General features: G+C 60.8%; 1 protein-coding gene across 2 annotated transcripts; it reads right to left on the bottom strand.

Annotated features, from left to right (window-relative positions):
• Positions 1-266: 266 nt before the first annotated feature.
• Positions 267-8,320, bottom strand: SPNS1 (SPNS lysolipid transporter 1, lysophospholipid). 2 transcript variants are annotated; one of them, XM_073547272.1, is made up of 13 exons: positions 8,162-8,320; positions 4,604-4,866; positions 4,285-4,350; positions 3,925-4,061; positions 3,077-3,228; positions 2,929-2,998; positions 2,689-2,831; positions 2,426-2,569; positions 1,853-2,042; positions 1,701-1,766; positions 1,515-1,613; positions 1,150-1,321; positions 267-759 (listed from the first exon to the last, which is right to left on the bottom strand). In XM_073547272.1, the coding sequence occupies exons 2-13, from the start codon at positions 4,839-4,841 to the stop codon at positions 665-667; spliced, it is 1,572 nt and encodes a 523-aa protein (XP_073403373.1). In that variant the 5' UTR covers positions 4,842-4,866; positions 8,162-8,320; the 3' UTR covers positions 267-664. The 2 variants fall into 2 exon arrangements, with proteins under 2 accessions (XP_073403373.1, XP_073403374.1); XM_073547273.1 differs by having other exon boundaries at positions 8,093-8,295.
• Positions 8,321-13,088: the final 4,768 nt, after the last annotated feature.

The raw sequence follows: 13,088 nt of genomic DNA, 5'->3' as shown, positions 1-13,088 counted from the left end.
GCCAGACACGGGCCACATTCAAGCTGCTACCGGATATTAACCTAACCGAGGCCGACACTTGGCCTTTTAAGTGTAAGCATCTGAAACTCAGGATCAGAAAACCACGAATAGAGAAACAAGAACTAAAACGATAAAAAGATGAAAACCTTAGACCTCGGGAAGCTCAGACGAGTCGAACTCTGCAGTGACGTGTACACTACGCACCAGTAGCTTCGTCCTCCGTGTCTCTCCCTCTTCTTACTCTGGGCTTGGGATGATGGTCAGCATTTTGTTCTTAACAAATATTTGTCTATATTTGTAAAAGTTTAAACATTTCACATTCTTAAAACAAAAACAAAAATAAAAACGTGACTGCAAATCCATAATTAAATAGGAATAACCATAAAATCTGGAGCAGGTTCTGTGGTGTCCAGCTGCGCAATCCGGTGCTGGATTGCAGGTAGAGATGGCAAGTTCAGCAGCCGCTTTTCCTTTTCCCACGCATCGGGGGTTCTTTATGATTAGTAACAAGCGACATACGGGACAAAGTAACTCACATCGGCTCCATATCCCGCCAGTAGCAGCCAGGGGAGATGATGACCCCCTCCATTTCTGGTACCAGGTAGGCCGGGTGCAGCCAGGAATCTCTACGCTCTGTCCCTTGTGACTGTGGGCCACCCGAGGTTCATACGAGGACGCTGGACACTGGGACCCTGGTGGATCCTCCATGTTTTGGAACCACGATTCTGTCTTCAATCCCCTCCACCTCGGATACAATTCCTGAAAGTGAAGATGGTAACGGTGAGGACTCTGTGCCCATCAATACATTATTTACATAAAAACTGAGTCCTGACTACTCCACTCACACCCAGAGCTGCGTTCATAATTCTGCTGCTTCTCTGCAAACTTTCCAGGACCTGAACAGAGTGTAGTAACGATTTATAGTAAGCTCTGCACCATTGAAGGAAATGTAGTGAATTATGGGGTCTCCCAGTGCGGTGATGGGCAGTACCCACTGACGGAGGGTGACTGAGTTATGCGTCCGCGCAAAACAAGGAACGCAAAGTAGTCGCTAAGACATATGTGACCTACATGTCCTAAATATCGTTTATAAGATAGAAGAGACCAACATGGAGGAGCTGCACTGGCCCGGATATACACACAACGCACCTTCTGATACCATTTCCGCCTGTTTCCGATCCTTCTCAATGAAGAGGGCAGATGCCAAGAACAAACCTCCTCCCAGGGCGCCCACGAATGAACACATCATGAGGGCATATTCCAGGCTGCGGAGCTTCAGAAGGGATGTCTCCGACTGCCCTTTGCTGATTTGGTCGGATATCTGAGGATGATATGTTCACGACACAATGAGGGTTATACTCTACATGTAAGCAGTGCCATTGATGAACTGCAGCCTACTGAATGAACACGGCCGCACTGGTGGGGACCTCCGCACCGTGACCTGTCCCCACCAGTCTCGCTCCTAGCTTATAAAATCAGACTTCCTTTCAGTAAAATCCATCATTACGACTCACCACCCCAATGAGGTAGGGGCTCCCGGCATCGCCCAGCAGGTGGGACACCATGATCTGCAAGGCCTCCGCTGTGGAGCGTCTTGTGGGGATCACAACATACTAAAAAGAAGAGAACAAGTTGGGATAAAGATCATTCCAGCGATGATGGAGGTTTTCCTTTACGAAAGAAGATGATGGATCACTCACCAGCACCATGTCGGCCACTATGGCCCAATTTAAGGACAGTAAGGTCTCCCCGATGAAAATAAAAGCCTGCGGAGGAAGAGATCAAACACTGAGCAGCGGCCAGGGGACGGCAGCACCGGAGATGATTTGTAGTCTACCCACAGGCTACTTACGTAAGTGGCCACGAGACTGGTGTCCGCGAAAACCAAAGACAGGTAGAGGAAAGGTGCGGAACAGAGCATGCCACAAGCGCACACGATCGGGTCCGCACGGGGGTTCACTTTACGGTATCGTTTACTGATCTCCACTCCGGCTCCAACGCCCAAGATGCCGGTGACCACTGTGACCAGACCGAAGATCAAGCTGCACGGAGATATCAGAAAGATCAGTGCGGAAGCGAGAAGACGCACGGCCAACGAGGACTGACCAGACTGCAGTCTACTCATATAGACACTGGTGAGATTTGGCCACAAAAGTCTGCCTACCCCCTCCCCCCCCATCGAAGGATTAATATGTACACCTGTCTCCAACCCCACACAGGTTTGCTTTGGAGAGATGGGATCTGTACATGTGTCCCCACCCTCCCGGAGGATCAATGACCCCTGTCTACCCCAATATGTACAGGATAGATATTTCCACCTTATGTCAGTACGGAGCAGATACCACCAAGGAACATCAGAGAATGACTCCTGCAGCGGGGTCCCAGCCATTACAGTAATGGCAGATATGGGTGAGGATTGATTTACCTGTCTTCGTCGTTATCCTGATGTGGATCCGTCTTGTACAGAACTGTTCGCGCACGCGTTAGGAACGACGGAGCCCAGAGTGCGAGAGCCCCAGTTACAAAGGCCACAGTTGTGAAGCCTAAAGTAACGAGCATGAAGCTCCGGCTACAGAGAGAAAGACACCAAGGTGTAAATGACAACGGGGTAACAGCGCAGAGTCGGCGACAACCTGTGCTGCACGGGAAATGCCCAGTGACAACCTCGCTGATGCGGGTAATACCTACTTCTTCAGCAGCGCCTTCACATCCGCTAACCACGGGGTCGTGCTCAAGGGTTTGTCACTTTTCCTCTCCACGGCTCCTCTGGGCGGCTCCTTCACAAAGAATATGACCAGCAGGACGGCGATGAGCCCGAGCCCCGGGGTGACCTGTCACAGACAGGAGGCGACATTACAGAGTCGGTGGGATCATTCATTCTCCCCCAATTACCATCATAATGGTGAATCCTGCAAGCCTCTCGCTCACCCGTAAAGCCCAGTGCCAGTTCTTATTGGCGGCGATCGCCACCTTGGATCCTGCGATGTATCCGAGGCCGCTGTAATAGGCAGAGCATCAGTACATTGTACCAATCCCTCAGCGGTAGAAGTGCTGTGGTCTTATTCTGGACACTCACCAGCCGACTGGAATGGCGAAGTAGAAGACGGACAACATGCGGGTGCGCTGGTCGGCCACGAACAGGTCGGCGATGATGGTGGGGGCGATGGTGGAGTAACTCGCCTCTCCGACTCCAACCAGTCCTCGCGTTAACAGGAAGAGGGGAAAGTACTAGAGAGAGACAGGAAAAGAAAAAAAAGTCTGACAGTAATTATATTGTGAGATTTACCTTAAAGGGAATCTGTCACCGGAAGTTGGCGGCCTATGTAAATGGCCTGTCTGGCCTGATGGGTGGGGTTTCCTCTTTTTTTCTCCACCTCATCCGCGGCCCGCGTCAGCGATCTTTTCCGGAATTCTAGTAGTTCTACTCCACAGTTCGCGCGTGCACAAAGCAATCATGCTTCGCGCACGCGCAGTATGCTTTGCCCAACTGCGAGCAAGCCGAAAATCATTACTGCGCATGCACCGGTACACAGCGAAATACTTCAGGGACATAGTGTACCGGCGCAGTAATGATTTTAGGTGCAATATTACGGGATTATAGAAAATAAACATTTGGGATCAGAGTCCATAATGGTCTGATCTATCAAAACTGAAAATTACTTCACTCCATAAAGGATTAAAGTGAATGGAGCGGAGCTGCAGTACCGCATACGACCTGCGGTCAGGAGTGGAGCTGCGTCTGGATCTGGGAGAAAGCAGCCTCGTTTTTCTATTCTGGAACAGGACCCTCATAATTACCTATAAGGGCTAATCCACCACTTCAGGGCCACCGATTTTGCCTTTCAGAGGCAGGAAATAAAAGTGGTGACAATAACAACAACAACCCAAGGAGGGAGCGGCGACAACAACAACCCGGGACGTTACCTGATTGGGTATGAAGGAGCTGCACAATGTGATGATTGACCAGAAGGAGATTCCTGCGCAAATAATATATTTCCTGTTCCATCGATCGCCGAGGTATCCGAAGACCGGAGCCAGCACCATATAGCTGCAGATAAATACTAAAGGGGGAGTGTGGAAGGGTCAGACTCCATGTAACGGGGGTGTAAATTATATTACCATCCCCCTACTGGTTATACCTGCCCATCACATATTCCACCTCCTAGAACATCCGCCCCTTATATGCTCTTCCTGCCACAAATTTTATATTGCCTGGAAACCATCAACAAGCAGGCTACCCGCTGACAGATCTCGTAATAAACGTGATGTGACGCTGCCACGTACCAGTCTGTATCAGTCCGGAGGAGCCGTCGTGGATGCTGAAGGCGTTCCCTATTTCTGTGAGCACGCCTGCCAAAAATAAACGAAAAAAAAAAAAAAAGCCCATCATCAGCTCAGCCGACGCGTCAGCGCGGTCCCTGCTATCACCTACAGGGGGCATAAAGATCAGCAAACGCCATCACACAGAGACCCTCTAACCGGATGAAAACCCTGCTGAATCCCCAGCGATCTGCCATAATCTGGGGGATCCAGCACCGACCCCTCCCACCGAGGACATATTCAGTTTTAGTTTCTCCTCTTCTTCTGTCCCGTCCCCACCTACCGGCCACAGTGAAGCGATCCATGTAGTTCAGCAGATTGATGTAGAAGAGAATCCCCACGATGGTGACGGAGCGCCTGTAGGAGATCCCCGTCAGGGAGTGCACGTCGTGGGTGTCGGGGTTGTCATCGCCGTGCTCATCTAGCACATGCTGAAGGGGCGCTGCGACGTTCACCTCGTCCACATCGTCAGCCTGAGTCAGGAACGGGGTGGTGTCAGCGTGGTCATGAGGGGTCATCATCTTGTCGTCCCCTGGACTGGAAACACTGGACACAAAGTAACAAAGTCGTTATTGTGAGAGGAAAACATGAACATCGGGCTGTAAAGCGCCCCCCCCCCCAAAAAAAAAAAAACTACAACCGGGGGAGGGAACACATCACCGCCATCAATCGGCAGTCACATTGCCCCCGACATCACCCCATCAATCTGCAATCACAATTCTCCCTTTAGAGCCCCCTCTATGCATGTACACCTCACCCTATAATACGCCCCTCTACAGCCACTTATATATACACGCGTACGCCCCCTCTACGCCCCCCTATATACACGTACGCCCCTCCACGGCCCCCTATATACACGTACGCCCCTCCACGGCCCCCCTATATACACGTACGCCCCTCCACGGCCCCCCTATATATACACGTACGCCCCTCCACGGCCCCCCTATATACACACGTACGCCCCTCCACGGCCCCCCTATATACACACACGTACGCCCCTCCACGGCCCCCTATATACACACACGTACGCCCCTCCACGGCCCCCCTATATACACACATACGCCCCTCCACGGCCCCCCTATATACACACATACGCCCCTCCACGGCCCCCCTATATACACACATACGCCCCTCCACGGCCCCCCTATATACACACATACGCCCCTCCACGGCCCCCCTATATACACACATACGCCCCTCCACGGCCCCCCTATATACACACATACGCCCCTCCACGGCCCCCCTATATACACACATACGCCCCTCCACGGCCCCCCTATATACACACATACGCCCCTCCACGGCCCCCCTATATACACACATACGCCCCTCCACGGCCCCCCTATATACACACATACGCCCCTCCACGGCCCCCCCTATATACACACATACGCCCCTCCACGGCCCCCCTATATACACACATACGCCCCTCCACGGCCCCCCTATATACACACATACGCCCCTCCACGGCCCCCCTATATACACACATACGCCCCTCCACGGCCCCCCTATATACACACATACGCCCCTCCACGGCCCCCCTATATACACACATACGCCCCTCCACGGCCCCCCTATATACACACATACGCCCCTCCACGGCCCCCCTATATACACACATACGCCCCTCCACGGCCCCCCTATATACACACATACGCCCCTCCACGGCCCCCCTATATACACACATACGCCCCTCCACGGCCCCCCTATATACACACATACGCCCCTCCACGGCCCCCCTATATACACACATACGCCCCTCCACGGCCCCCCTATATACACACATACGCCCCTCCACGGCCCCCCTATATACACACATACGCCCCTCCACGGCCCCCCTATATACACACATACGCCCCTCCACGGCCCCCCTATATACACACATACGCCCCTCCACGGCCCCCCTATATACACACATACGCCCCTCCACGGCCCCCCTATATACACACATACGCCCCTCCACGGCCCCCCTATATACACACATACGCCCCTCCACGGCCCCCCTATATACACACATACGCCCCTCCACGGCCCCCCTATATACACACATACGCCCCTCCACGGCCCCCCTATATACACACATACGCCCCTCCACGGCCCCCCTATATACACACATACGCCCCTCCACGGCCCCCCTATATACACACATACGCCCCTCCACGGCCCCCCTATATACACACATACGCCCCTCCACGGCCCCCCTATATACACACATACGCCCCTCCACGGCCCCCCTATATACACACATACGCCCCTCCACGGCCCCCCTATATACACACATACGCCCCTCCACGGCCCCCCTATATACACACATACGCCCCTCCACGGCCCCCCTATATACACACATACGCCCCTCCACGGCCCCCCTATATACACACATACGCCCCTCCACGGCCCCCCTATATACACACATACGCCCCTCCACGGCCCCCCTATATACACACATACGCCCCTCCACGGCCCCCCTATATACACACATACGCCCCTCCACGGCCCCCCTATATACACACATACGCCCCTCCACGGCCCCCCTATATACACACATACGCCCCTCCACGGCCCCCCTATATACACACATACGCCCCTCCACGGCCCCCCTATATACACACATACGCCCCTCCACGGCCCCCCTATATACACACATACGCCCCTCCACGGCCCCCCTATATACACACATACGCCCCTCCACGGCCCCCCTATATACACACATACGCCCCTCCACGGCCCCCCTATATACACACATACGCCCCTCCACGGCCCCCCTATATACACACATACGCCCCTCCACGGCCCCCCTATATACACACATACGCCCCTCCACGGCCCCCCTATATACACACATACGCCCCTCCACGGCCCCCCTATATACACACATACGCCCCTCCACGGCCCCCCTATATACACACATACGCCCCTCCACGGCCCCCCTATATACACACATACGCCCCTCCACGGCCCCCCTATATACACACATACGCCCCTCCACGGCCCCCCTATATACACACATACGCCCCTCCACGGCCCCCCTATATACACACATACGCCCCTCCACGGCCCCCCTATATACACACATACGCCCCTCCACGGCCCCCCTATATACACACATACGCCCCTCCACGGCCCCCCTATATACACACATACGCCCCTCCACGGCCCCCTATATACACACATACGCCCCTCCACGGCCCCCTATATACACACATACGCCCCTCCACGGCCCCCTATATACACACATACGCCCCTCCACGGCCCCCTATATACACACATACGCCCCTCCACGGCCCCCTATATACACACATACGCCCCTCCACGGCCCCCTATATACACACATACGCCCCTCCACGGCCCCCTATATACACACATACGCCCCTCCACGGCCCCTATATACACACATACGCCCCTCCACGGCCCCCTATATACACACATACGCCCCTCCACGGCCCCCCTATATACACACATACGCCCCTCCACGGCCCCCTATATACACACATACGCCCCTCCACGGCCCCCTATATACACACATACGCCCCTCCACGGCCCCCTATATACACACATACGCCCCTCCACGGCCCCCTATATACACACATACGCCCCTCCACGGCCCCCCTATATACACACATACGCCCCTCCACGGCCCCCTATATACACACATACGCCCCTCCACGGCCCCCTATATACACACATACGCCCCTCCACGGCCCCCCTATATACACACATACGCCCCTCTACCGCCCCCTATATACATGTACACAGCTCCTGTAGGTCCTATTACCCTCCCGGTGTCCGGGGAGACTCGCAGCCCCGCGCTCCGGGGAGCAGCACTGGACACGGGAGCACTCACCGGCGCCGCCTCCTCCTCGTCTGTGACTTATCCTTTGTGTATCGCCATAGTGCGGCTAACAAGTCATATGACCACAATTTCGATCACATGACTGAGACCGAGGCTACGTCTGACGTCAACTCGTCAGCCGGGGGGAGGAGTCACTATGAGCACGTCATGCCGAACGGATCCGGAAGCAGTTGATAGCTGTAATCCAATCAGCGCCTTCAGTGACACCCACGTGACTGTACTAATCCCCGCCTCTCTGCCGAGTTCCTCCAGAACAGGAGGCGGGGTCTGAGTGGTGACGTGCTGGAGGGGCGGAGTCACCTCTAGTAGCATAAGGCGGGGCGAGCAGCAGTGAGGTGAGCGGCCGAGGAGCAGCAGCAGCAACCCCCCACAGGCCGTGAGTGCGCCCCTACACAGAGGGGAAAGGTGGAAAACCTGCAGATACTGAACAGGGAGAACAACGGCGGAATGTAGCCTGTGTCACTTCCCTCAGACTAGTGATATAACCGATAGGAGCCTCCCTGCCCCCACACTACCCCCTCACTGTGTGTCCTCCAGGAGCCCCTGTGTCTCTGTCTCCCCCTCCAGGAGCCCCCGTGTCTCCTCCTCCCCCTCCAGGAGCCCCCCGTGTCTCCGCCTCCCCCCCTCCAGGAGCCCCCCGTGTCTCCGCCTCCCCCCTCCAGGAGCCCCCCGTGTCTCCGCCTCCCCCCTCCAGGAGCCCCCCGTGTCTCCGCCTCCCCCCTCCAGGAGCCCCCCGTGTCTCCGCCTCCCCCCTCCAGGAGCCCCCCGTGTCTCCGCCTCCCCCCTCCAGGAGCCCCCCGTGTCTCCCCCTCCAGGAGCCCCCCATGTCTCCGCCTCTCCCCTCCAGGAGCCCCTGTGTCTCTGTCTCCCCCTCCAGGAGCCCCCGTGTCTCCGCCTCCCCCCTCCAGGAGCCCCCCGTGTCTCCGCCTCCCCCCTCCAGGAGCCCCCCGTGTCTCCGCCTCCCCCCTCCAGGAGCCCCCCGTGTCTCCGCCTCCCCCCTCCGGGAGCTCCCGTGTCTCCCCCTCCAGGAGCCCCCCATGTCTCCGCCTCTCCCCTCCAGGAGCCCCTGTGTCTCTGTTTCCCCCTCCAGGAGCCCCCGTGTCTCTGTTTCCCCCTCCAGGAGCCCCCGTGTCTCCGCCTCCCCCCTCCAGGAGCCCCTGTGTCTCTGTCTCCCCCTCCAGGATCCCCCGTGTCTCCCCCTCCAGGAGCCCCCCGTGTCTCCCCCTCCAGGAGCCCCCCGTGTCTCCCCCTCCAGGAGCCCCCCGTGTCTCCCCCTCCAGGAGCCCCCCGTGTCTCCACCCCCTCCGTGTCTCCGCCTCCCCCCTCCAGGAGCCCCCCGTGTCTCCGCCTCCCCCCTCCAGGAGCCCCCCGTGTCTCCGCCTCCCCCCTCCAGGAGCCCCCCGTGTCTCCGCCTCCCCCCTCCAGGAGCCCCCCGTGTCTCCGCCTCCCCCCTCCAGGAGCCCCCCGTGTCTCCGCCTCCCCCCTCCAGGAGCCCCCCGTGTCTCCGCCTCCCCCCTCCAGGAGCCCCCCGTGTCTCCGCCTCCCCCCTCCGGGAGCTCCCGTGTCTCCCCCTCCAGGAGCCCCCCATGTCTCCGCCTCTCCCCTCCAGGAGCCCCTGTGTCTCTGTTTCCCCCTCCAGGAGCCCCCGTGTCTCCCCCTCCAGGAGCCCCCCGTGTCTCCGCCTCCAGGAGCCCCCCGTGTCTCCGCCTCCAGGAGCCCCCCGTGTCTCCGCCTCCAGGAGCCCCCCGTGTCTCCGCCTCCCCCCTCCAGGAGCCCCCCGTGTCTCCGCCTCCCCCCTCCAGGAGCCCCCCGTGTCTCCGCCTCCCCCCTCCAGGAGCCCCCCGTGTCTCCGCCTCCCCCCTCCAGGAGCCCCCCGTGTCTCCGCCTCCCCCCTCCGGGAGCCCCCCGTGTCTCCGCCTCCCCCCTCCGGGAGCCCCCCGTGTCTCCGCCTCCCCCCTCCGGGAGCCCCCCGTGTCTCCGCCTCCCCCCTCCGGGAGCCCCCCGTGTCTCCGCCTCCCCCCTCCGGGAGCTCCCGTGTCTCCCCCTCCAGGAGCCCCCCATTTCTCCGCCTCTCCCCTCCAGGAGCCCCCGTGTCTCTGTTTCCCCCTCCAGGAGCCCCCCGTGTCTCCACCTCCCCCCTCCGTGTCTCCGCCTCCCCCCTCCAGGAGCCCCCCGTGTCTCTGTTTCCCCCTCCAGGAGCCCCCCGTGTCTCTGTTTCCCCCTCCAGGAGCCCCCGTGTCTCCGCCTCCCCCCTCCAGGAGCCCCTGTGTCTCTGTCTCCCCCTCCAGGATCCCCCGTGTCTCCCCCTCCAGGATCCCCCGTGTCTCCCCCTCCAGGAGCCCCCCGTGTCTCCCCCTCCAGGAGCCCCCCGTGTCTCCCCCTCCAGGAGCCCCCCGTGTCTCCCCCTCCAGGAGCCCCCCGTGTCTCCCCCTCCAGGAGCCCCCCGTGTCTCCCCCTCCAGGAGCCCCCCGTGTCTCCCCCTCCAGGAGCCCCCCGTGTCTCCCCCTCCCCCCTCCGTGTCTCCCCCTCCCCCCTCCAGGAGCCCCCCGTGTCTCTGTTTCCCCCTCCAGGAGCCCCCGTGTCTCTGTCTCCCCCTCCAGGAGCCCCTGTGTCTCTGTCTCCCCCTCCAGGAGCCCCTGTGTCTCCCCCTCCAGGAGCCCCCCGTGTCTCCCCCTCCAGGAGCCCCCCGTGTCTCCCCCTCCAGGAGCCCCCCGTGTCTCCCCCTCCAGGAGCCCCCCGTGTCTCCCCCTCCAGGAGCCCCCCGTGTCTCCCCCTCCAGGAGCCCCCCGTGTCTCCCCCTCCAGGAGCCCCCCGTGTCTCCCCCTCCAGGAGCCCCCCGTGTCTCCCCCTCCAGGAGCCCCCCGTGTCTCCCCCTCCCCCCCCCGTGTCTCCCCCTCCCCCCTCCGTGTCTCCCCCTCCCCCCTCCAGGAGCCCCCCGTGTCTGTCTCCCCCTCCAGGAGCCCCCCGTGTCTCTGTCTCCCCCTCCAGGAGCTCCCGTGTCTCCGCCTCCCCCCTCCAGGAGCTCCCGTGTCTCCGCCTCTCCCCTCCAGGAGCTCCCGTGTCTCCGCCTCTCCCCTCCAGGAGCCTCCGTGTCTCCGCCTCTCCCCTCCAGGAGCCCCCGTGTCTCCGCCTCCCCCCTCCGGGAGCTCCCGTGTCTCCCCCTCCAGGAGCCCCCCATGTCTCCGCCTCTCCCCTCCAGGAGCCCCTGTGTCTGTTTCCCCCTCCAGGAGCCCCTGTGTCTGTTTCCCCCTCCAGGAGCCCCTGTGTCTGTTTCCCCCTCCAGGAGCCCCTGTGTCTGTTTCCCCCTCCAGGAGCCCCTGTGTCTCTGTTTCCCCCTCCAGGAGCCCCTGTGTCTCTGTTTCCCCCTCCAGGAGCCCCTGTGTCTCTGTTTCCCCCTCCAGGAGCCCCTGTGTCTCTGTTTCCCCCTCCAGGAGCCCCTGTGTCTCTGTTTCCCCCTCCAGGAGCCCCTGTGTCTCTGTTTCCCCCTCCAGGAGCCCCTGTGTCTCTGTTTCCCCCTCCAGGAGCCCCTGTGTCTCTGTTTCCCCCTCCAGGAGCCCCTGTGTCTCTGTTTCCCCCTCCAGGAGCCCCTGTGTCTCTGTTTCCCCCTCCAGGAGCCCCTGTGTCTCTGTTTCCCCCTCCAGGAGCCCCTGTGTCTCTGTTTCCCCCTCCAGGAGCCCCTGTGTCTCTGTTTCCCCCTCCAGGAGCCCCTGTGTCTCTGTTTCCCCCTCCAGGAGCCCCTGTGTCTCTGTTTCCCCCTCCAGGAGCCCCTGTGTCTCTGTCTCCCCCTCCAGGAGCCCCCCGTGTCTCCCCCTCCAGGAGCCCCCCGTGTCTCCCCCTCCAGGAGCCCCCCGTGTCTCCCCCTCCAGGAGCCCCCCGTGTCTCCCCCTCCAGGAGCCCCCCGTGTCTCCCCCTCCAGGAGCCCCCCGTGTCTCCCCCTCCAGGAGCCCCCCGTGTCTCCCCCTCCAGGAGCCCCCCGTGTCTCCCCCTCCAGGAGCCCCCCGTGTCTCCCCCTCCAGGAGCCCCCCGTGTCTCCCCCTCCAGGAGCCCCCCGTGTCTCCCCCTCCAGGAGCCCCCCGTGTCTCCGCCTCCCCCCTCCAGGAGCCCCCGTGTCTCTGTTTCCCCCTCCAGGAGCCCCTGTGTCTGTTTCCCCCTCCTGGAGCCCCCGTGTCTCCGCCTCCCCCCTCCAGGAGCCCCTGTGTCTCTGTCTCCCCCTCCAGGATCCCCCCGTGTCTCCCCCTCCAGGATCCCCCCCGTGTCTCCCCCTCCAGGATCCCCCCCGTGTCTCCCCCTCCAGGATCCCCCCCGTGTCTCCCCCTCCAGGATCCCCCCCGTGTCTCCCCCTCCAGGATCCCCCCCGTGTCTCCCCCTCCAGGATCCCCCCCCGTGTCTCCCCCTCCAGGATCCCCCCCCGTGTCTCCCCCTCCAGGATCCCCCCCGTGTCTCCCCCTCCAGGATCCCCCCCGTGTCTCCCCCTCCAGGATCCCCCCCGTGTCTCCCCCTCCAGGATCCCCCCCGTGTCTCCCCCTCCAGGATCCCCCCCGTGTCTCCCCCTCCAGGATCCCCCCCGTGTCTCCCCCTCCAGGATCCCCCCCGTGTCTCCCCCTCCAGGATCCCCCCCGTGTCTCCCCCTCCAGGATCCCCCCCGTGTCTCCCCCTCCAGGATCCCCCCCGTGTCTCCCCCTCCAGGATCCCCCCCGTGTCTCCCCCTCCAGGATCCCCCCCGTGTCTCCCCCTCCAGGATCCCCCCCGTGTCTCCCCCTCCAGGATCCCCCCCGTGTCTCCCCCTCCAGGATCCCCCCCGTGTCTCCCCCTCCAGGATCCCCCCCGTGTCTCCCCCTCCAGGATCCCCCCCGTGTCTCCCCCTCCAGGATCCCCCCCGTGTCTCCCCCTCCAGGATCCCCCCCGTGTCTCCCCCTCC

The sequence above is a fragment of the Dendrobates tinctorius genome, unplaced genomic scaffold (assembly GCF_039654945.1).
Source record: "Dendrobates tinctorius isolate UK_male_01 unplaced genomic scaffold, ASM3965494v1 ptg000152l, whole genome shotgun sequence".
Taxonomy (NCBI): domain Eukaryota; kingdom Metazoa; phylum Chordata; class Amphibia; order Anura; family Dendrobatidae; genus Dendrobates; species Dendrobates tinctorius.
The sequence above is the reverse complement of the archived record's forward strand: the minus strand, read 5'-3'. Positions and strand labels throughout refer to the sequence as shown.

Bases quoted from the DNA above. Each gene is read 5' to 3' on its own strand.
- SPNS1 (XM_073547272.1), bottom strand. From the start codon at position 4,841: ATGATGACCCCTCATGACCACGCTGACACCACCCCGTTCCTGACTCAG. The intron at 2,570-2,688 runs GTAGGTATTACC...TTCTCTCTGTAG, and splicing joins GTGAAGGCGCTGCTGAAGAA to CCGGAGCTTCATGCTCGTTA. The intron at 2,043-2,425 runs GTAAATCAATCC...ATCTCCGTGCAG, and splicing joins CAGGATAACGACGAAGACAG to CTTGATCTTCGGTCTGGTCA.